This window comes from Pleurodeles waltl, chromosome 2_1 (genome assembly GCF_031143425.1).
Source record: "Pleurodeles waltl isolate 20211129_DDA chromosome 2_1, aPleWal1.hap1.20221129, whole genome shotgun sequence".
NCBI classification, from domain to species: Eukaryota; Metazoa; Chordata; class Amphibia; order Caudata; family Salamandridae; genus Pleurodeles; species Pleurodeles waltl.
The window spans coordinates 843,330,314-843,355,463 of NC_090438.1; the positions used below are offsets into that span (position 1 = coordinate 843,330,314).

Consider the following 25,150-nt stretch of genomic DNA (forward strand, 5'->3'; position numbering starts at 1 on the left):
ATTTCCTTCATAAGAGAGCGTAGGATGGGCATGCGAAGTGGACATGGGCGGTTGACTCCTGATGCAGGTGGCAGCTGGGGCATAGTTTATTGCAAGCGGCCTTATTCTGCCATCTGCTGGTAAAGGTTTTGAAAGGGAGGGAACCAAATCTGAATTGCATATAGAGTTTCCTATCGGTCGGGTCTAGAATACTGTCCAGATAAGGTTCTAGCGACCAGGTAGACTTAAAGTCCTGAAACTCACTAGTTAGTCGCCCCAATGAGTGAGCAAGATATGGACTGGGTTATCCACTCCCAGTAACAAGACTTCACTCTTTCTTTGGGCAGTAGTGGACCTGTATGTGAAGAGTTCCATGAATCTCCCATCCCAATGGCAATCAATACTGACTTAACAGAATGGATCCACCCGATCTTGCTGAGGTGTCCAAAGAACAGCCTTCCCTAAATGTGGTGGCACAGGAGGAAAGTTCGAGGGTTGCCATGATTCTCCTCCAAAACAACAACGGTCTGAGATCGACTATGACCGGTAGTGGTTTGCGGGCCAGATCCAAGTGCAAAGGAAGAAGCGGGGTACTTGGGGGCAGGGAGGTGAGCTTTCTCATGAACATGTTCTCAATACGGGTAAGCTCCTTTACATCCTCAAAGCCCCGGAGTTTGGTCCCGTAAAGTGCTGCGCTAACAGACTTCATGTTATAGATCTGGAGAGCAGTCGATATTGGTAGTGTGGGTGATGCATAGTGCTCCCTTAGTAGGACGCCCACTTGCTGACTAAATTTTAATGATGAGGAGGTAATATGGGCTTTCCAGGAAATTGAGTCAGATATTTTGATCCCCAGGAGGTCAAAGGTGTTAACTTGTTCTAATTTAGACCCGCCTAGGGAAAGGTACCCCCTATATGGCCCATGAGGGTTGATGACCATGAACTTTGTTTTAGAGGTGTTTATTTCTAAGCCTGTCTTAGAGCAAAAATCGTCAAGTCGATTCAGCGAGGATTGGAGGCCCATCAGGGTTTTGGATACTATCAGAGTATCGTCTACGAACAAAAGTGTTGTGACTTTTAGTTGCCTAAAGTTGGTGCATCCGAGGGCTGCAAGGTGAGGTGTTGGATGACCTGATTCAAATGCAGGGAGAAGAGAGTTGGGGCTAGTACACAACCCTGCCGAACACTCCTAACTACCTTGATCGGATTGGTAAGATCACCCTGGCTCCCCCAGCGTATTTTTGCATAATTAGCCTTGTGCAATCAAATGGTTGTGGTCAGAAGCCCTGAAGGCATACCCATCTCATTGAGGACCTCCCAAAGTCTACCTCTAGGGACCAGATCGAATGCAGATTTAAGGTCTATGAAGGCTACGTAGAGACTCCCCTTCCCCATCACTGCAACCTTCCAGTACAGAAGCAGAAACCTGAACACCCGATCTATGGTACTAGTTTTGGACCTGAAGCCAGCCTGGAATGGTGTTAGGATGTCGTTCTCGGGAATCCAATCTTGGTTTTTCGATAGTAGGGCACGACAGAATACCTTTTGCACTGTATCGATAAGGCTTATGGGCCTATAGTTGGGGGCTAGGGACCTATCACCTTTCTTGTAGATGGGTATTACCTCGGCACCCCTCCAGGACTCGGGAACGGGGGCTCCCCTAACAATTGCTTTGGATAGTAAAAGGATGTACTCAGCCCATTTGTTGATGTTATGGAGAAAAAGGTCAAGGGAATGCCATCAGGGCCAGCAGCTTTCAACTGAACTATGTTGTTTATTGCATCTCAGATATCTCCCAGGTTGAACAGACCATCCCAGTAGGTGGTATTCAGCTGGAGTGGGAGTAAAGGAAAAGAAATAGGTGCAAATTGGCTTCCAACATTATAGATAGAGTTGAAGTGTTGGAACCAATCTGAGGGCTGGATATTATTGCCGATTGCAGGGACTCCCTTTTGGTTTCTTTTGCTAGCCAAAAGGATCTGAAATCGCTGCGTTCACAGGCATCTATCAAGAGTCTCCACCTTTCTTCCTCCCAGTCCTTCTTGGCCTTGTTCTGGATCTGCTTGCGCAAATTCCATGGAGTCCTGACTCCGGCGATATCCTTTTGTTGTATTGCACTGATTAGATTTGTTTGTGCCACCCGGCAGTCTCGATTGTACCAGTTATCTCCCTAATGGGAAGGAGCACTACCAGTGTTGTGGACAGCTGGCAAAGATATTAGCTGTTCCAATCTTTTGAAAAACTTGGTGTGTACTTTGATTAAAGAGGATCATTTTTACACAATTTCGCCCATCGTGGATATTAGTGCTACACAATGTGTCAGATCTAAATCGATGGAGGAGAGAATGTCGTCTTCCAGGATCACTTTATTCCATCTAAGTTGCTGCTGTCTGTTGACATCAACCTAGACCACCTTGGCTACTTTGGCAGTAGTTGTTGCAATGGGAGCCCTTCCCCACGGTGGCTCTAAACTAGGACTGAGAGGATTGTGATTGCTGTCCATTCTAGTGAGGCAACTGTAGTTTGGATTTGATACCTGCCACATTCAAAATAGGCGATATTAATGTTCCAACCGGTGGTCATGGGGTTGGACGATGGGAGCAGGTTTACCTGGAGATCTGAGGTGGCTGGTGCAGCGACGTTGGGAGATGCAGTGGAGACCATTCTATTTCTCTGATCGGAGATGTCCGCTGAGTGACTGATGGTGCAGAGACAATTGTCAGCGCTTGTGATCCTATCAGGTCTATCGTAGGAAGCCTGTGACTCAGACTCTGTTGGTCAATCTATCTTGGAACAGACAGTGACATCATCTGAAGCCACTTGGGAGGGTGGCACACGAAAAGGGGACAGTAGCTCGAGTTTGAACTGTATAGTGGACCCGTCCGGGGGGGTTTGTTCTTTGGTCTAGAGATACTAAATCATAGGCTACCTGCTCATTTTCTAGAATAAGCTCAATGCAGTCAGACAATGAGCTCAGAGACCTGTGCCTTCTGGCCCTAAGAATACCTTTTCTGATCACTGAGAGACATCCTCTATTGTGTTGAATCCAGTAGGTGACTTTGTTGATCAAGGAGTTTTCCCCTTCCCTTCCTCCGAAAATTAGATCTAGGCACGTTGGTCATAAAGATTTTCCGAGGAGGGAGAGTGGTGGTCTTGGGAACATGTGTACTGCTAAGATGGCAACCCTCCCCTGGTGTGCGAGGTATGTAGTTTAAACTTTTGTTCTGGGGGATGATGAAAGGAGATTCAATTTGCACACCTGCTGGTGTACGGGAACCCGATATACGGGCTCAATGTCCTAGAGATAGTATCCTCGTGTGATAAACCTGAGTGGCCTCCATAGTGTTTTGCATGGTCGGGCATGATGGGAACGGATGGTGACAGGGAGGCGATGTTGTTAAGGACTGAGGTTGCGGCGCTTCCCCTGGCAATTTTCCCTCTCTGTTCCATAAGGCGCCCCACTGTATGGACTATTGTTGCAATTGGTCATTCTGTCTGTAACTTTGACCATCTGATATCATCTGGCTGTTTGGATACATAGACTCACTGTACATGTAGTTTTTGGGACTTTAACTCTGACTATCCATCTGCATCTACAATAAATTTCGGAAACGTCATCTTCTCTGACCGGATTTCTACTTTATTTCCTGAACATCATCTGGATCTACGACACGGTGTGCCCTGGCCACTTCTCTTTCATTTCTGACCTGAGTGTTTGTATGCAACCTACCAAGTTGTCATTTTTGGAAGGGGGGCTGGCTGTTTGGGAAACCTCCTGCCTTAGCGTGGGCAGGGGGAAATGCGAAGTCCTGAGTTGTGGGTGACTCTGAAGGGCGTGATAGCAGAAGAAAGTTATTGGAACAGAGGATGGGCAAGGGAGAAGGCACCATTGCTGAATCATGAGGGGAGCTGGAGCTAGGAACTACGTCTGCGGAGTTTTGGGGCGCTGTGCTGGTCTTGGTCCTTATCCGTACACTGGCTTTGTTAAACATTTTAAATATGCTTTCCTGCTTACTGGTCAATAGTTGGGTTGCAGGGCACGGTTTGGGACTCAGTGGTTGGTCTGCACCAGATTGTTGGGCTAATATTTCCCTGCATGCAATCAGCTAGGAGGGCATCAATGCAGTCAAGTACTTCATTGCAGCCTGACTTTTTTGAGTTTTTCTTGTGCTTTTTCCCCCCAACCCCAGCCACGTCCTCAATTGCTTTTCTTTTACCCATATCTGTGGCAATATATTGGGATGAGACAGGGGGCCTCAGATGGTAATTGGGGAGGACCAGAGGTGGACAAAACTATTCAGGGTGGCTAAAGAGAAAAAAAAGGATAAAAAGAAAGCCAAATTCTGGGGGGAGGCCCTGCCTGGCCTCCGTTGGTCGCAGATGGGCAAAGACGGGCTGGCCCTTGGCCTGGGCGTGGCCAGCACGCATCCAGCACTGCGGTATGCCCCCTCGTACTTTATAGAGCTCGTTGGATCTGACAAGTGGGAGCAAGTGATGCACAAGATGGCGGCCTCCTGGGGCCACAAAGCAGTCTTGGATATGTAGTTCCTCTGGTCCTGGTCAGTGCGTCCCGTGCTGCTGTATGCCCCCTCGTGCTTTATAGCGCTCGTTGGATCTGGCAAGTGGGAGCAGTTGATTCACAAGATGGCTGCCTCCTTCGGCCAAAAAGCAGTCTGAGAAATATAATCCCTCTGGTTCCGTTTAGCGCGTCCCTTTTCTTAAACCACTTTCCATTTTCCGTGATAGTGGGACACTGGACTTGGGACTACAAATGTTGTGGCTTCTACTCTGATGATCACATCCACCATTACTGATCCCTTCACTGTTTGACTTTGTTTCCACACACAATCAGCCCAATATCCTTTGCACAAGAAAATAAACAGTACTAAAACCCCATCTATGTATTGTGAGTATTTATCACCAATGTGACTGGATGTTGTGAAATGTGTTACATGCTCCTGATTCAAACATAAGAAGGTGATGTCAAGAAGAACATGTCACAGGCAATGTCATGCTGAGGATCCCTAACAACACAAATTCCCAAGAGGAAATTTTCCAATAACCATTTTCATTACACTGTGCAGCACACAAGCAGCACAATTGTCAGGCCTGTCATAGTCAAGTCTGTCCAAAAATATATAGTTTTGCACAGGTATCTGTAAGTACCATCTCACTGGTCACTGAAGTCATGGACATGTCAGGCTGTGTCTGGATGAATAGGCCAACAGAATGGTTGAAATTGTCATCAGCTTCACCCTTATCACATAACTACACCATGCCTAGCAAAACTATATACCCCATTATACAGACAGAGAACAGTACTTTAGTCCTTAGTTAGAGGTTGTTCCACTTACAATGGCCAAATGGCTTTGTGTGTTTGATATGTTTGTGTGTGTGTATTGTGCATGGCCTAGTTGATCCTATGTGCTGTGTGTGTGTGATGTGTGTGGCGATTGCTGTGTGGTTTGATGGAGATGTTTTGTGTTTTTTCTGTTAATGATGGCACATGGATGTATATGTGTGTTGTGTATCCAGTCCATGGCTAGTGTTGTGTGTGAGTGTGTGAACTGTAGTTGTGTTGTTGTTGTGAGTTTGTATGTTGTGTGGGTAGTGCGAACCTGGACTTGTGTTGTGTTGCCGTGCGTATATGTGTGGTATTGATGAGTAACATGTGAGTGTGTGGGCTGACATGTGCATGTTGTGTATATGTGAGATTCGTTGGTGCTGTATGTGTGCCTCAATGTGCTGTGACGTGTGCGGGCAGCCCCCCACAGCCCCCTTCCTATGTTATGGTGTGTTATGTTACAACTTTTAACATTTCCCAGGTGACATAAGTGAGTGTGTATCCTGGCTGTTCGAGCAGTAGCAGCACCCCCCAACCCTTCTCCACCCACCCCTCCTCAGTGCCTTGAGTCCCTCATAGGTGAGTAGTGTGCTTTACAAACTCCTGATTTATTGATTGATTGAGTGTTTACTTACGGTTGCTGTCATCCTCATCGGCATGGATTCCTATGTCTTTCTGCGAGCAGGAGCAGCGGAATAGCGTGTAGGTGTGAATCCATGGTAACTCCGGACTTGTATGGCTTCCTGGAGGTGAATATCTCCCTTTGCACTGTTCGTTTCTACCTCCTGATACATGGTGGTTGGACTGCGGTGGTCACATTGGTGGTGTGCTAACTTGTAATGGGTCTGGCGGAAACAAGGTCTATGCTGCCCTGTTTGTGGCTCTGACAGACCGTGGCAGACTGGCTGGCTGGCAGTTTCGGCGGTCTTCTGGATGCACCACCACCAAACTCATAATATGGCGGTCCGCTCTGCCAGCCTGTTTGCGGTTGGGCCGCCAACATAGTGGTCCTAGGACCACCAAACTCGTGATCAATCTCTTTGTCTGAAGTAATGCTCCTCACAGCAGGGTCATTTCCAATAGAGTCTCAAAGAGGTTACGCATTGCTGGCCACCACATGCACACTGGATAGTGATTGTTAGACCTGCATCCTTGGCGTGGTCTCCCCTAACTTTTTGCCTCTGTTTCCTAGATTGTTGCTGAACTCTGTTTTTGCTGTTTTTGTTACTCTGGACACTTTACCACTGCTACCCAGTGCTAAAGTGCAAGTGCTCCTATGTAAAATATATTTGTAATTGGATTTCCATGATTGACATATTTGACTTACTGGTAAGTCCCTAGTACAGTGCACTAGAGGTGCCCAGGGCCTGTAAATCAAATGCTACAAGCGGGCCTGCAGCACTGGTTGTGCCACCCACATTAGTAGCCCTGTAGCACGGCTCAGACCTGCCACTGCAGTGTCTGTGTGTGGAGTTTTTAACTGCCAGTTCGACTTGGCAAGTGCACCCACTTGCCAGGCCTAAACCTTCCCTTTTCTTACATGTAAGACACCCCTAAGATAGGCCCTAGGTAGCCCCATGGCAGGGTGCAGTGTATGTTTAAAGTAGGACATATACTAATGTGTTTTATATGTTCTGACAGTGAAATACTGCCAAATTCAGTTTTCAGTGTTGCAAGGCCTATCTCTCTCATAGGTTAACATGGGGGCTGTGTTTAAATATGATTAGAGCGTAGATTCCCTTTGGGAGCAGATAGACATGTGGAGTTTGGGGTCTCTGAGCTCACAATTTAAAAATACATCTTTTAGTGAAGTTGGTTTTGAAATGCCGCCTACAGCCACAGCGACGGCCACCAACATACCGTCGCCATGGCTACCGACTGTCCACCTAATTATGACCGTAGGAATTCCATTTAGGGTCATGGTTGGGGAGGGCGGTAAGGTGGCGCCATGCCTGCAGAACGCCGCCGACCGTATCATGAGCCATAATACGGCCTGGCGGTGTTTTGCTGGTGGACTCTGCTGCTGGCAGCAGCGCTGCGCCCCGTCTCCTGCAGGAGAACCCCCTGCAAGCAGATAAGTCAGGTTCTCCGACAGGAGAGGGGGGTGTTGTGTGCATGTGTGGGGGGGTGTGTGACTGTGTTTGAATGCGTGTGTAATGCGTTGTGCATGAATGGGTGTGTGTGTACGTGCATGTTGTGTCATGTGATTGTGTGCGTGTCTGGATATTTGTTAGTGAGTGTTGCTGTGAGTGTTAATGAATGTATGCATGCGTGGGTGAATGTGGGATTGCGTCTGTGTATGGGTGTGTATGTATGTGCGTGTACCTGTGTACATGTCGGGGGGTTGGGAGAAGGAGGACGGGGGAGGACTCTGGGAGGGGGAGGAGGGTGGAGGAGTCCCCCATCAGTGCCAGGGAAGACATATACACATTTAGAAAAATTTAGATGTCTGAAACACCTTGTTTCTAAATGTGGATATGTTAAAAATCTGGCATGGACCCGGCTCTCCAGGACCGACTTTGTAGAACCCTGGTTTAGATAAACATTACCTATTTTTTCTAAACCTGTGTCGTGTCATTTTGTAGTGTTTTCACTGAATTACTATGGGGGTTATTCTAACTTTGGAGGAGTGTTAATCCGTCCCAAAAGTGACGGTAAAGTGACGGATATACCACCAGCCGTATTACGAGTTCCATAGGATATAATGGACTCGTAATACGGCTGGTGGTAAATCCGTCACTTTTCCGTCACTTTTGGGACGGATTAACACCTCCTCCAAAGTTAGAATAACCCCCTATGTGTGTTGGTACAAATAATTTACACTTAGACTCTGAAGTTAAGCCTGCCTGCTTGTGCCAAGCTACCAAGGGGGTGAACGGGGGTTAACTGATGGTTATTCTCCTTTAATCTGACTAGAGTGTGGGTCCTTGCTTAGACAGGGGGTAACCTGACTGCCAATCAAAGACCCCATTTCTAGCAATGATCAGGAAGAGAGACAGTGGATAACCCATTTCTAAAACACCTTTTGCTCTTTGACAACAGGAACAGCATTCCTACACTTCACCACTACTGTTCATTTTCAAAAGGGGGCTTTTCCTCTCTTTCTCTACTTCAGTTTCTTTGTCTCCTCCTTCCAGTCTCTAAAATGCCTGCAATACAATTCCAATGCCTGTGAAGTAACCTTACTTCCATCTTGTGTACATCAGCAGACCAGAAGCAACCAGTATGGATCCCAGAAGCCTCCCCTATCTTGCTCACTCAGACCAAGTATACCATATGTAACATGCAAACATCATAGGTACATACACACAAGCGTGCACTCCGGATAGCAGCACAGGGCTCACCTGTCGCAGCAGAACTTTATATGAGTGAACCAGTATTCCTTTGCTCTTACGATGCAGATAAAAAAGGTCTGGTCACACACATAAACATGGTATGCTGCCATCACTGTGCTACACATGTTAATCCATGACAAGGATATTAGTTCACTGTCACCATAGAGAGTGAACTTAGTACTACTGTCAAGGTCCAGGACAGGACCAAGAGCTGAACTCATACCAAGGAACAAGCCACTAGATTCTTTAGACTCAGTTTGTGAGTCAGTAACAACTTTTTCTCCTTGAAGACTCTTTCATCCTTCTTATTCATGACCAGTTTTCTTTCCTCCATTTTTAACTGCACCATCTCCAACTTGAAGTCTCTCCTTTCTCCTCTCAGCCGGGTCCTCTGGGGACAAGCTGCAGGAACAGACACTGTTCCCTGTCCTGGCAGGAGGCTCCATTCCAGGGGCCAGGTCATCCTCTTCAATTGCAGATGGTACCAAAGGAAGACCCTATCCAGGCTCTTCCATCTCATTATCCTTTCCTGTGGCTTCAACCAGTGACTGATGGGCTTCTGCCCAGGCCCTCTGCACCTTTAGGAGTTCCAACTTCCTGGTGGTGCTCTTTTTGGAAGTCCCCTCTCCTCGCAGAACTCCTTGAGCTGGGCCACGGTGTAGGACTTCATGTTAGCAAGCACAAACTCCATACTTGAGAAAGCGAATTCACGCACAGCAATCAAAGAGAGAATTTAGAAAAGCAAAAAGGCCAATCAGGTTGAATTTAATCTCAAATTAGTCTTAGATATGAGATGGTAGTGTACACAAAAGCACTATGTGGCCTGCACAAACACAAGTCTAAATCCCTTCCCACTGCTGCCACCAATGTGTGAAATTGGGCTGTTGATTGACTGGGGTGTGTACCAGGGTCAGGCAGCAACCACAATGCTTATCAGGAACAAGCAAACCTCAAATTAACAGGTGCTCAACCATTGGGTGGCTTGGAACAGAGCAGTCAATTTAGAGGCAATGTGTAAAGCATTTGTGACACACTTCAATCAGTAATACAGTGAAAACACCACATAAATGGTTTTCAATCAAGTTATAAAAATAGAAATTTATTTTATAAATAAAACAGGACCACAACGACAAAAATGCAATCAGTGGAACCGGAGATATTCAAATGTAAAGATTTTAGAGAAAATAGCTGCAAAAAGCACAAATCATCAACTGTAGATATCGGACTGTGACAGACCTGGACAAAGTTGTGAGTTCAGGCCGACAATGATAGTGCATGGGCTGGCTGGAGGGACCAGGTTAGGCCCACTGAACAAAGTACCCTAAATCCTGGTTTGCAGAGCATTGTGAGGATCAGTGTTGAAGATGTGTCGAGTATTCACCATGTGAGGCTGCTATGTGAGGTCCTGCATCATCATCAAGGATCCTGCACTTGTGATGTGAAGTCCAGTGTCAAAGATGTGCCGCGCTTCAGGCAGAGGTATTGGTTCCAGGGAGCTATGAGGCTGCAATGCGGAATCCTGTGTTGTTGTAATGGCTGCTGTTGATGAGGGATGTGAGGGTCTATGTTGTGGATGTGGAGCACAGTTGGGGTGATGTGTCAGTTCCGAGGGCTGCAGAGGTGATGCTTACAATGGGTCCAATCCACACAGCAGCGGCAATGCATCAGTTCTGCTCTGGCTGCGCTGCACAATAGATATGTAGGTTCTACTGGATCTACAGAGGGTGATAGAGGACCTTAAGCCCACTACAAAAGGCTAAGGACAGGGAGGCACCACTTGGCAGGGTAGACGGCAGAATCTATTAGCAGGTGCTATGTGGCTAGAAGCCTATTGTGTCATTCCTTCGGGCTTCAGGTCAGGAGGGAAGCCAACTCTGGATTCTGGGTTCAAGAGATGCAGGTCCAGGCAGCAGGAGAGGCACAGCAGGGCAGTAGTAGTCTAGCAGAGTGACAATTTTTCCAGCAGCACAGCAATCCTTTTTTCTGGTAGAATATACACAGGTCCAGAAGTATACTGAAGAGTTGGTGTCTGAGGCCCTATATTTATACCTTGGTGCCCTTGTTCTGAAAGGAGGGAAGAGCTTCTAGACAGTGGCTTTGAGATGCATGTTATTCCCTAAATCCCCTGCCCTGGTTCCAAGCTAGGTGCAGTGATAATGTGAGGTCGTTAGGCCCTTTTACGAAGTCAAAGCAGAGGCTACTCAGGTGCAAGTGGAACTGTGCTCAGCTCTGCCCCCCACCCATCCTGCCAGCAGTTGGTCCACTCAGGCACACCTAATCCCACAATCAATTGTGTGACTGTCAAGGAGGAATTCACAAAGCCTATCAGTTACACCCAGTCATGTGACCCAAGACAGGTTACAGACACAAAAGCACTAAGGACAGGAAATGCCCACTTTCTAAAAATGGCATTTTCAAAATTGTAACATCAGACTTCACCATAAGTTGGCATTTCCAATTACAATTCCAGAGTCACCAAACATGAACAAACACTTATAAAATGTAATAAGGTAACTCCAATGTTATCCTATGGGAATGGTATGCCATGCAGAGTGAAAAACAAATGTAAGGGTTTTCACTACCAGGACATGTAAAACTTAAAAACACATGTCCCACATTTTAAATACACTACAGCCTAGCCTCTGGGTTGTCCAGGGCCTATCCTAGGGGAGAGAATGATATGTATTAAAAAGCAAGGTTTGGGCCTGCGAAAAGTTTTATTTTGCCAGGTCGACATGTCAGTTTAAAATTGCACCCACAGGCAGCAATGGCAGGCTTGAGTTATGTTTAAGGTGCTACTTAAGCGAGTGGCACAACCAGTGCTGCAGGCCCACTAATACCATTTAATTTACAGGCCCTGGGCACATGTAGTGCCACTTTATTAGGGACTTTAAAGTAAGCTAAATATGCAAATTGGTTATAAGCCAATGTTACCATGTTTTAGGGAGTGAGCACAAGCACTTTAGCATGGATTAGCAGTGATAAAGTGCTGAGTCCTAAAGCCAACAAAACAAATTCAGCACAAAAGAAATGGGAGGAGTGAAGGCAAAATGTTTGGGGATGACTTTGCACTTGCAAAAAGGGCCAAGTACAACACTGATGAATTTCAGTTTTGTTGTTTTAATATAACAGTTTTTATAATATTACTTGACCTAACTATAACACCACTTTAAGCATTGTTTTTTTGTGAATTTCTATGGGTTTTTCATGTAAAGTTTGATTTTATTATGCACGTAACTAAGTCACTTCAGCTTTTGTGTTTTTTCAGTGAAACAGATATACATATACACACATACCGATTTATATATTTTTGCTTAACATATTTAAATGACTGTGTGTAAATATCTATGTGTATAAAATAAGAGACATATAGATACAAACATTAAAAATTATATTTAAACTCTGTAAGTAGACATGGCAGAATACAGTTTGAGGAGCAGAGGGATGAAACAGATACTTTGTAGACCTGCATGAGGTGTTATAAAGTTACAAACTGCCTAAAGCATTGACAATGTGGTCCAGTGTGGACACAGGGTTTTTGTCAACCCCAATTTTACAACCTGATTAGATTTACTTGAGGTGTTGTATAACCAGGTGCACTGTTACACTTGGATGACAATTAGATTCATATAGAGATGCATAAGTAACTTTATTGATGAATCAACACAGAAATTATCTCATTTCACATTTTCTTCAGTGTAATTTGGTGATGAGCATTGGCGTGGCATTGTATCCTGGAAACCTCAGCATTTACTAGAATTAGGATTAGCATTGAGGTATGTAGTAAGTATGAAGGTATGTTGTTTGACATATCTAAGGTCCCACTGGCATTTAGGTAGCCTTTCTTTATTTGTTATTAATTAGGAGGCTGTGCCAGATGGCACTCGTTGTCCTGGGGAGACACATAGAGGAACACAGAAATTAGTACGTGGGTCGAATTGTCAACATCGTTGAATAAATTAACTAGAAAGGGACGCGTTAACAACTTCATTCTAGCTGCGCTCCCTGGCTCAGTTCTCCAGATATGGGGGTCTCCGGCTACCCAACCAGATCGGGCAGAGGGTACTCCTGCTATGATCTCATATTGTAGGCAGTGATAGGTAGGAAGATATAGATGTAAAATCACCATAGTTGGACTGTTTATTCTTTTGACCATGTTGGTACAGCTGGTAACAATGCTTTTTTTTCATCTACCTAATAATCGCAACACACTCTCTCTATGCAAGAATACAACTGTTTAAATAAATTTATGTTTGAAACCCTTTATTTGTCTATTTCTTGTGTTTACCGTGGGCATGCATGAGTAAAACAATGAAAGGGGTAAGATCTGTTTCCACAACTTCCTTGGGAGTCAGTGTGTCATGTTCAAGGTTGCTGTAATCATCTGTTACCCTGAGGAGCTCGGGGGTTTATGTGAGGCACTGTGACACTGTATAACATGGTGCCAACAATGTTTATAGGTCAGGTACTTATTTACTGGTCTCCTCTGTAGTTCTTGTGTGTGCCCAAGGTCCCCCTCTATTCACCTTACAGCAGAGACACATATGGTATTAGGGATTAAATCCTCATCATTATAGGAAGTACGTATTTTTGTCTGTGGGTTGTTAAAGCTTGAACATTTAAAAAGATACCCCACTATAGTATGTTCCCTGGCACTTACTTTTTTAAATAAATTAAATACTGGGCAGATTCATGGTTAAAAGAGATAATTGAAGTACATAAGTCATGCACATCTGGCACAGGGAACCCTGTAATCCCACACTAACAGGCACTCTCTTGAAATTAAGCACCAGACTTGGTACAGCAATTTTAAACATGAACTGCAAATATTGAGACTAGCAGAGGTATCTGCAGTTTGTGGCGTTCATGGCCTCTACCCAAGTTACCTCCAGGCTAAATCATAGAATCATACAATCGACTGTGCAACAGAATCAGCAGCATGTGCAAGATATGCGTTCAGCCTCCAGCACTGATGACTGAAAACATCTGTCAATTATGCACATGAGGGCAAGGTGCTCACAACCTCTGCAAATCTTCATTGTGATCTAAAAACGCAGTAAATTATTTTAGTAAATTGTAAATAGAACTTTCTTACATTATCCACTCATGCGGAATCAGAAACACTGCATAAGCTGATAACGTGAGGAAAAGATGAGGACAACCTTATCAAATTTAAATAGCAGTGTCAGTAGTTATGATAAGGGTAAGCGACTAGCTGAAGTAGATCACAGAATCTGAGTGTAAGAGTAGTAAGAGTCAACCCTCCTATAGCCAGAAATGTTTCTCTTTTCTCTTTTTGCACTTTAAAGCTCACTCAGATTTGTGTCCCATTGTCTCCCTCAGGTAGTGTAGTAAGTGTGCTTTTTATATCCCGGACATGGCACCTATTATTGAGCCGGATCTAGGATCCAAGCCAGATACAGTGAATATCCTCAATCTTTCCCAGTGCAAATAGCCAGCAGAGGGACACATTAAAAAGCACTGTTATGCGGTCTGCTCTCCTTTTTGTTCGAAGCAGCAACATGCGGATGGTGAAGGGGTTTTCTTAGGTCTACATCCAGCCTGGCTCAACACAGAGGACTCACTTAAAAGAGGTCACCGGCCCTCCTGATAATGGAGTCTCATCCTGGCTGAGAGATAGCTAGACCCTATTGCTTAGATGCCAAAGGCATGGAGGAAAACAAAGGCACTCAGCTTATCATTTCACAAGTGCTTAAGACAAACTATGATTTGATTTTTGACTTTGTTCGCCGCTTATGGAATAGATATGCACGACCTTTAAGAATGTAAGATATACCGTATCTATCTTTATAAGTGTTCATACTATCAATCAATTAAATTGCACTTGCTAATGTATTTTTATTTAATTTCTTTTATAGCGTTACCCATCCCAATGTAGAACCTCAAAGTGCTTTACGACTCTCTCTCTCACACACCCACCCACACACACACACTATACAAAGACAATGCAATGCGCGCGCACACACACACCATACAGCAACAATCAATCAAATTCTGTCGCGCTGCTGCCATCACCTTTCCAGGGTCGGACAGGGGCAGCAAAAGCAGCCTTCACAGACACGCTCTATCTATCCTTGCTCCCTTCGTCTCCTCGCGCTCTCTTGCCATACAACCATTCGCTCTTTCTTCCTCTCTCCTTCCTCTCTGATCACTGTGTCCTTTACCTTCCTAATCTTTCCCCTCTCTCTCTCTCTCTAGAACTCTCCCCGTGCCTGGAGGTATTACCTCGAGGAGTTGAGATACGTATCAGAGGCAACAGTTGCGGGCCCCATCGCACTCACCGGGGAACTGCCGGTGGAATGAAGGGCCTGTCCAGCCCTGGATGTTTCAGTACTGTAATTAAACTCGTTTTAGCCACGCAGCAGGACAAAAAAACTAAGCTGAGACGGTTGATTATTTAACCTGAAAATTGCTCGTATACTTCTGCAGTAGGTGCGTTGACCCGTTGTAAGCAGGACAGAGCCGTGATAGGTGTGCTCAGGGCACCACCTTCTATGCTTCGTGCTCTACTATTTACAGTATCAAAATAGTATGTATATAATACATATATGACACATTGCTAATTTTAAACTCTCAAAACATCAGACGCTATATTACCGAGTTAATCGGAAGGATGGAAGGCTGAGCTGGCCCTACAAGTATTCCCAACACCGCCAAGTTTCACAGGTTCGTATGTGATGACCTGCACCAGGGCAGTTTTTGTCTTTGGATTCCGTGACTTGCAGAATTGCTTGTTCTATTGTAAAACCAGGACTACAAATTATAGAATTCAAAAAGAACAACCTGGACGGGATCATCTCATAAGGCATGAACCTGGGAGCTCTGCAGGCCACTCATACACTCTACCGGTTGTACTTGTTTGCATGGGTGAGACTGAAGTAGAAAAAAAACAGCCCCACCTCACTGGCCAGAGGAACGCCTGTACTCACCTCAGATCTATTGCAGACTTTCAGCACCCGCAACACGTTTTTACAGACGTTCTCCAGCTGGGTGTTGCCCCCGACACATGTGATGGCCAGCACCTTCACATGAGGAGCAGCCACGGCCATCATGATAGCCTGGGCATCATCCGTGCCACAGTCCACGTCGATGAGAAACTTAAGCTTCTTCGGTGCGTGGGACATCTTGCAGGGGACGAGGAAGCTATTCAACAGCAAGATCGCAGGAAGAGACAAGACCAGAGTAGGACCAAGGTCTGGGCTCGCGGGGTATTTATTGAGACGGGAGTTCCGATGCTGCCGCCTGGGGTCGTGAGAACCACGCCCCTCACATGCTGGTATCGAGACAGGCACACAAGTCAACTCCTCAGCCCCAGGGCTTCAGCGCAGCGTATCTCGCATCCACCCCCTTTCCAGGAAAAAACCCACAGAACCAGTTCTAATGGGATAGGCAGAGAGCGCCCTACATCCCTTCCTTCCAGCCGCACCATTCACACAAGCTATGCATTTTTTGACGTTTACGAAAAGTGCTGAATTTTCTCAGGTACTAAATTAACACAGAAGTGAAGGACTCTGCTACTATGATCAGCACACTTATTTTTGCTTAGTTTTTTTTTTATGTGTGCGCTAGATACTTTATTGTATGATTAGTCCAAATATTTACCATATTAACAACTTGATAGGCGTTTGACTGATAAACACATTAAACTTAAAACCAATAACACCATACTCCTTTTAAAATAAAGATAGGATTACCGGAATTCTTTAAGGGACGATAACGGTCAGAGACCTAAAAAAGTGAGACGGTAAAAATAGAGTTTTCTTTTCTTAACAAAAAGAGCAAACTACGCAACAAAGTGCATAACCACAAGCGAGTACAGTCTGAAGAAGTCCAGTCGGTGCTCGTATGACTGTGCTGATATAGTGGGTTCTTTTGGGAAGGGTTGCCGCCCAAGTTGCAGTAGAAGTCGCCAGCACGGAACGTTCTTCTGACAGTAAACCGGGTTTGAAGCGCCAGTTCTTAAGCGCGGGACTGAATATTCTGCTGCGGAAACTGCTCTAACTGCAGCCTGTTCGTGCACAGTCAACGGATTCGAGGGCTAGATATTACCGCGTGCAATATGACCCCTCCTTATTCGCCTCTTTTATGCATAGTTGCTTGAGACTGATATGTTTGCCAGACTTAGTCCGTCCCACTGGCTCGGCGAGAGTGAACACCGGGGGACATATTTAGTAACATTTTCCGTCATGTTTGCGCCACTTTTGTGGTGCATTCATGACGCAAAATGCTCGTTGCTACTATTACCAGAGACTGTGCAAGGGGCAATTTGCGCCGTCTTATGTGTCACTGTAAAAAAAATGGAATGCAACGCAGAGGCTTGCACTGCATTACGTTACATTTCATTGTGGGAGGCGTTCCACGGGTGGAACATGTGAGTTTTCATGCATCCACCCGCGTATTTCACGCAGTCCCAAATTTACAAAGGTTTGTAAACCTGTGATTGCGTAAAATTTGTATATCTCCCAGAGGATGACCTACCTAACAAGGAGAAAAACCTTGTTTTCTTTTTGATATTTCCTCTTTCTATATGTGCTGCAAAAGGAGTAGAAATGCTCCATATCTGTGTAATCATGGATCATTTTTGCACTCTCCCTTTCACACAATGCAGCGTAGCAACTTTGCTTACTGCCCTGCATTGTATGAAATTTTGGTAAATATGCCTCTGGGTTATAGCCACATTATGTTCTGCAGTGTGCCAGGAAGAATGGTTTTAATAATTTACGGCATAGATTCAGGAAAGCCAGACAAAATCATAGTAGATGATTGAAAGATTCATACTTGTAGGCGTAAAGTCTGCAGTTGAAAGTTTTAATAAGTGACTGCCACTTGGGGTTTACTTCTCTAGATTGTAGACCCATTACCCTTGCAAACATAATTTGTTTAAGGCATGCTTTCAGAAGGGCACAGCTGAGGTAAGGTTGAGGTCTAAGGCAGTCTAGCTGAGCTTTGCCATATGATTACCCCCTGCTAGCAATAATTTGGATTAATTATGTTTATCCATGTCACTTGCCTTTGGCAGTGTTTTTTCGTTTGTTTTTTCAACGTTCCTTTGATGGCGGCACACAAGAGTTGCAGACTATTCAGTGCGGATCTTTGAAGATATAGTAAACATGGGTTTGCTTCTTGGGTGAAGATTTTCTGAAGGACAGCTTTCATGGTGTTGGGTGGGTCCTTTCTGAGCCTTTAGTAATAATTTACGAAGGACACCATGCTTGCCCATGTTTGTCCCTCCAGACCAAATTTCACCCTTATTAAGCAACTCCAGAGGTATGTGTGTAGTCTAGAGACCATTGTGTATACCTTGAACTGGTACTTATCCATAATACTGACTAGTTGACCCAGGTGGGCTTCATGGCTGTACTTGATCATCGGTAGGAGGGTTGCTACTATTACTCATCTTATTGGAACGGTGAAAGGGCTTTCAAGGGCATTATTTAGTTTGCACTTTCTGATAATATTTGCTTCTGTCTTTGCCGTAGTATATGTCAGGTGCCTTTTAGCTCCCTCTTATGTTCATACCCAGACACCTAGGTGGTTGTAGCTGTCAGCTGTTTTGATTTTTAGTGAAGTAGGCTCCAGGTGAAATGTATTTATTGGTTGGATTACCAAAGATTAGTACTTTGATCTTGGAGCCATTTGCCATCCTTTTTGTTGTTCTGGTTGTACTTATGCACGGCATTAGGGTACCCTCTATAGGCCTACTCCAGAAATGTACGAAAGGATGATGTCATCAGCATATTGGAGTAGTGGGACCATAATGCTTCCAATTTTGGTCAGGATCAAATTGCTTATTTTAATGCTGTGCCCATGTCTGCAGTGTAGATGTTAAATAGCAAGGGCACCAGCATGCAGCCTTGCTTGAGGCCGTTATCTTTCTGTATTTTCCTGGTAACCTCTGTTGATGTTAACTTAACCGGCACTCAATGTAATAGGCCTTAAGAAAACTACAGAGGGCCTACTCTGGTCAACACACAAATTGGAAAACAAACGTGCAGATGTATATATTATACGTGAAAAGCACAGGCCTCGGTTTGAACATAATGGTCAATAAGGAACGCAGGGACAGAAAGGAGAATGAGGAAAGAGGCCAGGTGCAGGGTAAAACAGTTACAATTCAGCCTAGCATACCATAGATAACTTAGAAGGACGCGCACACACAAGGGAGAGTTTGAGCTACTTTCTGATAGCAGGAAAGGAGAAGGGTAAATCACAACAGACTTGAAAGGGACATGGCGTTAGATGTTTGTGTTTCAAGGCTGACAGAAGGGAGGTGACAGGCCGTAAAACCTTTGGAGTCTTGTAGACGTTCAGGGGGAACATATCGGTGGAGGTCACAGGGCAGGATCGAAGGACATTGTGTATGTTAGATACTATGTATGTAGTAAATCTGCTAGGACTGTATTTTTGTAACAAGCAGTCAGATAACGCTTAAAGAATGATTGTTATGGTTAATTGTAAGTGTTGTGAAGGAGGTGGGTTTCAAGCGCCCACTGAAAGTATAAAAATCACCATGTGTAAGAGCTGAGTTGAGTGTTGCTTCAGTTGCAGAACTGTACTGTACTCCCGGACGTATTGTATTCTGTTTTATTTTGTTTATATAAACACTCAATTATTACTAGAATTGTGTCACTTCTTTATTATTAGTAAGAAATTTGATTACACCAAGTAGAAATGTATGGGTTATGATGGCCCGGAGGAGGTTGTTAGGTATGGCCCAAACCCTGAGCTTCCTCCATAGGCTAGTCCTGTTAACCAGGGCAAAGGCACATGAATATTCCCCAAAAGAGACGAAGAGCGGGAGCTGTGTCTCGCTAGTTGCCCTGTGGATTAGGTAAAATAGGGCCATAATGTTATCCATTGTGGAGGAGTTAGCTCTAAATCCTGTTTGAATGTGTGCAATTATGTTCTTCACTTTGGTCCAGCGTTCCAGATCTTTCAGTAAACCTGAGGCGTAAGCCTTGGCTTCAATATCCAGGAGAGCGATGAGGCAGTAATTGAATGGATCCACCCTGTCGCCCTTCTTGTATGTGGGGTTCAGGATAGAGCCACTCCAGCCCTCCAGGATTTGCATGGGTGATAGGCAGGTTTGATAATGCAAAGTTAAGATGGCAGCCCAAAGGTCTGAATTTCCCTGCAAGACCTGGGGGGGTATAGCATTTTGGTGAGGCGCACTTGTCACTCCAGTCTTCTTCAGAATTTTGGAGACAGCATTTTCTGTAATCTCGACCCCTGGGTTTTGGGTTTCCAGGAAGGTACTCAGGGCATCTGATTCCATGTCGGTTAATGTTTTTGATGCACATAGGTTTTGTACATGCAAGGTGCCTCTGTTTACCCATCAATGTGTTTATATGCATCCGTTCAGTTTCCACCTGCTCACATTTTGCGGCCCATACCATCTGTCTGTGATGTTTGTTTAGGATGTGCAATCACACTTTTAGTTCATCCTTTTGTTTTTTTTCTCATTTTTATTGGCAGGCTTTTTGGAGTTTGTGAATCTTCAGTTTACTAGCAGTTATATGTGGCTTTTTTATTTTCTGTGGGGACTTGGTGCTGAGGTCTAAAAAAGCAGGACAAAAAGAAAGTGTCAAACATAATACATGGTCCCTTTTTGGGCATCTAGGGCCATATGTACAAACACTTTTTCCCATAGACACAGAATGGGTAAAAACCTTTGCTACATCTGGCCCTTAATGTGTTTTTAGAAAGAGGGTCAAAGCCCCCATATTATATGGAATAAATAACCCCCTTACTATATATTATAAGGCTAGTCCAAGTCACCTTCCAGTTCCGTGCAGCCTTGTGACTATATATGGCCAGAGAACTCCTCAGTGACTCGTAACATGCCTATAATGTACAGAAGTTGGTATTTTCTGGCATACATATTAGGCAACTTGTGGTTCACCCAGTTGCCTGTTATATGGGATAAAGTATGCCCTGAGTACATTATAAGGATATTGCAAGTCATCGAGGAATTCCATAACCATATAAAGGAATGATGCCAAAGGCAGAGTTCCTTTATAAGGATATGGAAATCCAAGGTGACTTGCAATATCTTTAACATGTATGACAAGGGCTACAATATCCCTTATAATACATGGTCACAGCATCACATTTCCCACAGACCACTTACATCCTTAATTTGTAGCTCTTTCATATAGAAGAGAGAGCATGTTTGCAAGCCTGGAGAATGAAAATAGAATCTCTAGTGTAAAATTAAATACACTAAAGCCTCTGATTAAAAAAATGTAGGGTCCCTAAAAAGAGCTATTACAGGCCTAGGTGATTTTGCCGATCGTCTTGGTCATAGGCCTTTCAAAATAATATTGGATGTACTTAAGGTCAAAAGTATTCCCATGGCAACATTCGGAAGTGAGATCTAGGACTACGCCATCATTGAAAATATTCAGGTCATGGAAAACACGTTTCTGAGGCGTCTTTTAGCAGTGGGCAAGAGCACTCCTGCAGCAATTGTACATGAGAAATTAGGTATGAAATGCTTTTCCGATTTTATTTGTGTACATCCTGTTTTACTTTGGTGCTCAGTTTGGTAGAAGGAGGAGCTGGAACTAAATCGACTAATCCTTTGGGATTGCTTATCTCTTGATAACACACTTCAGATTCCATGGCTTTATTATATAAATTCAACTTTTAAAATTTTAGGAGTCCGGGCTTTTTTCAGATCTTGGGGGAATTAAAAAAAAAGATACAGCATGGGTAAAACAGGTCTTTTTCCACAGGATGGAAGCAGGTCGAGGGGCCCCAGCTTTGACCAAGCAGTCCATGAGATAATATGTAATGGTCAAATTATTAGAGGGAATTTAACTTTATCTACTTTTGGAAATGCCCCATCTTCAGAAGCATCTTTTAACATATTTCAGAGTTGGCACCTTCCATCGGCTTCTGGTTCTGAGTGGGGTTTGGCGTAAATCATCTAATCTGCCCCATACCTGTTTGGAGTAAATCATCTAATCTGCCCCATACCTGTGATAATGTATCAGCTTGTGACACAATGCATGTTGTGCTTATCTGTCCCAGATTTTCTTCTCTGCCTATAAATACATAAGGTCTCTTTTATTGCTCATGGGGTTAAGACAAATTAGACCTTCATTTTTATATTTATAACTTTTATCCACGCCAAATCTGTTTTTTAAGGAGTCTTGGTTTTTGGTGGATGTTTTTACAGCAAGTTCCTAGTCTTCCAGCTTGTTCACTTTTTTGTAGATTGTTTTTCTTGCTGGATGCCCTGTAAGGCAGATTATCCTTGTACTTAGCAATTTATTTCAGGTCAATGTGTATTAATGATGTTTTTGCTTGAGGTATTTTAAAATGTTTTCTGTCTTTGACATGTATTGAATGTTTTTAGCTGTTTTTGATGTATTTTGGTTTAGTTATTGTATTGTACACATATGATGTTGCACAACAATCAATTCAAGTTATTTGATGATGATGAAATACATCAAAAAAGCTGTGAGAAACGTGTTGCAAAAAAAAGTGAGAATCAGCCTAATATAAGTCGATTTAAAAAAAAAAAGGGGTGCAGTAGGTCGGAAAGTGTAGAAACATGCAAAACAATTCTAACAAAAAACTAAATATGTTGCCATAAATATCTCCTTTCTTTTTGTCACTGTACAGCAGGAAAATCAGAGCAGCAAGAAAGAAACACCACATTTCATTTTGCCCCTTAAATAGCTGCTTTATTTATACTCTGGCACCTGACTTGCCTTTCCCCATGGCTCCTGGCTCTGGCAACTGGCATGGTGACATCTGAACACAACTGTGTGTGTGGATAGGGGTGTTATGGGTGCATCTTGTGGCCCAAAGAGTGTTGAAAACACAAACACACATGTTTATGGTTTTTTGAATAAAAGGTTTTATTTTAACTGTTGGAAAATGGGTTATTGGTAAGGGCAGGTAAGTACCTACACTTAGCAATAGGCCACTAACCTCCACTTAGGTCCAGTTAGATCTCAGTAAATTAAACCCAGCTCAACCCTTGGTAGCTTGGCATGAGTGACAACGCTTAACTTAGGAGACAGAGTGTAAAGTATTCAAATATCACAAAACAGTAATTAAATAAAACACAGGAAACAGTTTAAAAATCCAAAACCAATTTATAACAAGCATTTACAATGCAACGGGTCTCGCGTTTGCTCATGTTAGAGCTGATCGTGTTGTAAACTCGTAATCCGACTTTTCACCTATCGGGCAAAAGTGCATTTATGTACATAACCCGAAACAGTGAAATTAACTATGTAAAGCGCTCGACTTCTGCCAAGCGAGATCGCGCTCGTAAATTACAGAAAAAGAATTCCACGAGCCTGATGGAAAACAGCGAGCCTCGCATGTTTTCTGTACTTGGTCGCTGCGCTCGAGGAGGGCTAGCCACCGGAAAAGGATTGACGTGTGCAAGCCTTCCACTAATTAAAGCAAGCAGATTTTATTAGGCAAGCCCACGAACCAATAAAAAACACTGACGTGAAGTTGACAGGGCTCCGAGCCCTTTTCTAACTACAAAAGCGATTATATTCTTATTTTTAAAATGACACAAAAACGAATAAAATAGGATAAGGGGAACCGGATATATGAATTTTTAAAGAATTATTGTTTTCTGGCACCTAGAAACAAAAAGTGCCAATCTGGTCATCTGGTCGCACCTCGTCCGGGGCAAAGTCAAAGTTTAAGGCCGACCGCAATGGAGCCCGGCTCGGCTACAGCCGGCGGGAAGCCTCGGTCAAAAGTTTACCTTCGGACTCAGTCGTTTTTCTGAAGATTTTCTTCAGCGGGATGAACCTGCCAGTCCAATCCGACCTCCTGGAACTCTTCTCCGGATACGCGTCGCGGGAGCCCTCGGTGGAGATTTTTACCTTCAGACTTAGTCGTTTTTTCGAGGTGAAAATCCTTCGACTGGGGCAAACCTGGATCTTGATCCCACGTCCTTGGAGCCCTCCTCAGATACGCTGGCTGGGAGGTCCCGGTCAATTTCTTACGTTCGGATTTAGGGGGTTATTACAACTTTGGAGGAGGTGATAATCCGTCCCAAATGTGACGGATATACCACAAGCCGTATTACGAGTTCCATAGGATATAATGGACTCGTAATACGGCTGGTGGTATATCCGTCACTTTACTGTCACTTGTGGGACGGATTAACACCTCCTCCAAAGTTGTAATAACCCCCTTAGTCTCTTTTTTGGAGATTTTGTTCACCGGGACGAACCTGCAAGTCAGGCCGGGTCGCGGTTGAGGCAAGAGTTGCCGCGGCAGGTCGGTCCCTCTATAGAGCTTTTTTTCAAAAGTTCTCCAAACTTATAGATCTTTTTCCAGAAGTTCCTTTAAGGTTCTTTTGGGGTCGACAGCTCACCCCAAGGTTCCAGAGGCTCTTAGATGATCCTTAGGGGTGTGGACTACAACTCCCAGAATGCACCTGGTGCAAACTCCATTTTGGCCACTGGACAGTGGTCAGCTGGTTGGTTTCTTCAGGAGTTGGTGCAGGGGACTCTGGTTAGCAATTTTTCACCTGTAGCAAACAGGGAGTCCCTCCTTGTACCAGTTGAAGCCAGGCAAAGTCCTTCATGTGGTGAAGCCCAAGTGTGCAGCTGGTGCAGTCCTTCAGAGTGCAGGGTCCAGGTGCAGGCCAGGGGTCCAGCAGGGTAGTCCTTCTTCTCCTGTGGTTCTTCCTTGTTGAAATCTGATGGGGATCTGAGGTGTGGGTGCAGGTCTGCCAGTTTTATCCCTGCTCCTGGGTGAAAAACAGGGGGGTCCTGGTTCTCCAATCAGGGGCAGGGTCCTTCCCCCTGTGATGACCACTTCCTGGGAAGTGTGGCAAAAATCCATCATGGCTGAAAGTGATTTTTGGATTTTACATCTGGCTGAGCCCACCCACTAGTGTGGCTAAAAATCCTATACACACCCCTCACCTGCACTCTCCTAATCTAATCAAGGGGGCACCTAATTGTCTGGGTTTGCAGGATGTGGGGGTGTTGCTGGGTTGCGCCAAAAGTCCTTCTCTGCCTTTGAAGACCAGTTTGGCAGCCCTCCCCCTTCCTGCTTCACCATCTGCTGAGGGGAGATCTCCTCCTACAGGCACATCTCTTTGTGTGAAGCCAGGCCACTTAACACCTCATCAAAGCAGCCTGGCCAGGCTGCCAGAGGCTGGCCAATCAGAGCACAGCAGCAAAAACACTGCAGGGTTGAAGTTGGCAACTTTTCAGGTAAAGTTTAAAACTCTTTACCTGAACAAGTTATATTAAATCCAACAACTGGAAGTTGTGGGATTTATTATAACAATTAATTTGATACCAAACTTCTGGTATCTGTTACTTAAGGGGACTTTTAAAATTAAAATAAAGTCTCCCTATTCTAGCCTATGGAGGCCGTTCACTACAATGAGGGGAAAACAAATGTGGCTGTTTTACCTCACCAGGGCTTCTAAAACTATTTTTATAAGGTCCCTGCTTATAGTTACATGGCA

At 44.4% G+C, this 25,150-nt stretch overlaps 1 protein-coding gene across 2 annotated transcripts in view; it reads right to left on the reverse strand.

Annotated features, from left to right (window-relative positions):
- Positions 1–25,150, reverse strand: part of LOC138269366 (pyrimidine-specific ribonucleoside hydrolase RihA-like) — a 110,931-nt gene that overhangs the window by 58,880 nt on the left and 26,901 nt on the right. The window contains exon 1 of one of the 2 annotated variants that reach the window (XM_069218790.1): positions 15,609–15,875. The exons of the other annotated variant lie outside the window; for it this stretch is intronic. Within the exon in view, the coding sequence (XP_069074891.1) occupies positions 15,609–15,803 (195 nt within the window). The 5' untranslated portion in view covers positions 15,804–15,875. Of the gene's footprint in view, positions 1–15,608; positions 15,876–25,150 lie in introns of those variants that run through there. 2 annotated transcript variants of the gene reach the window in all.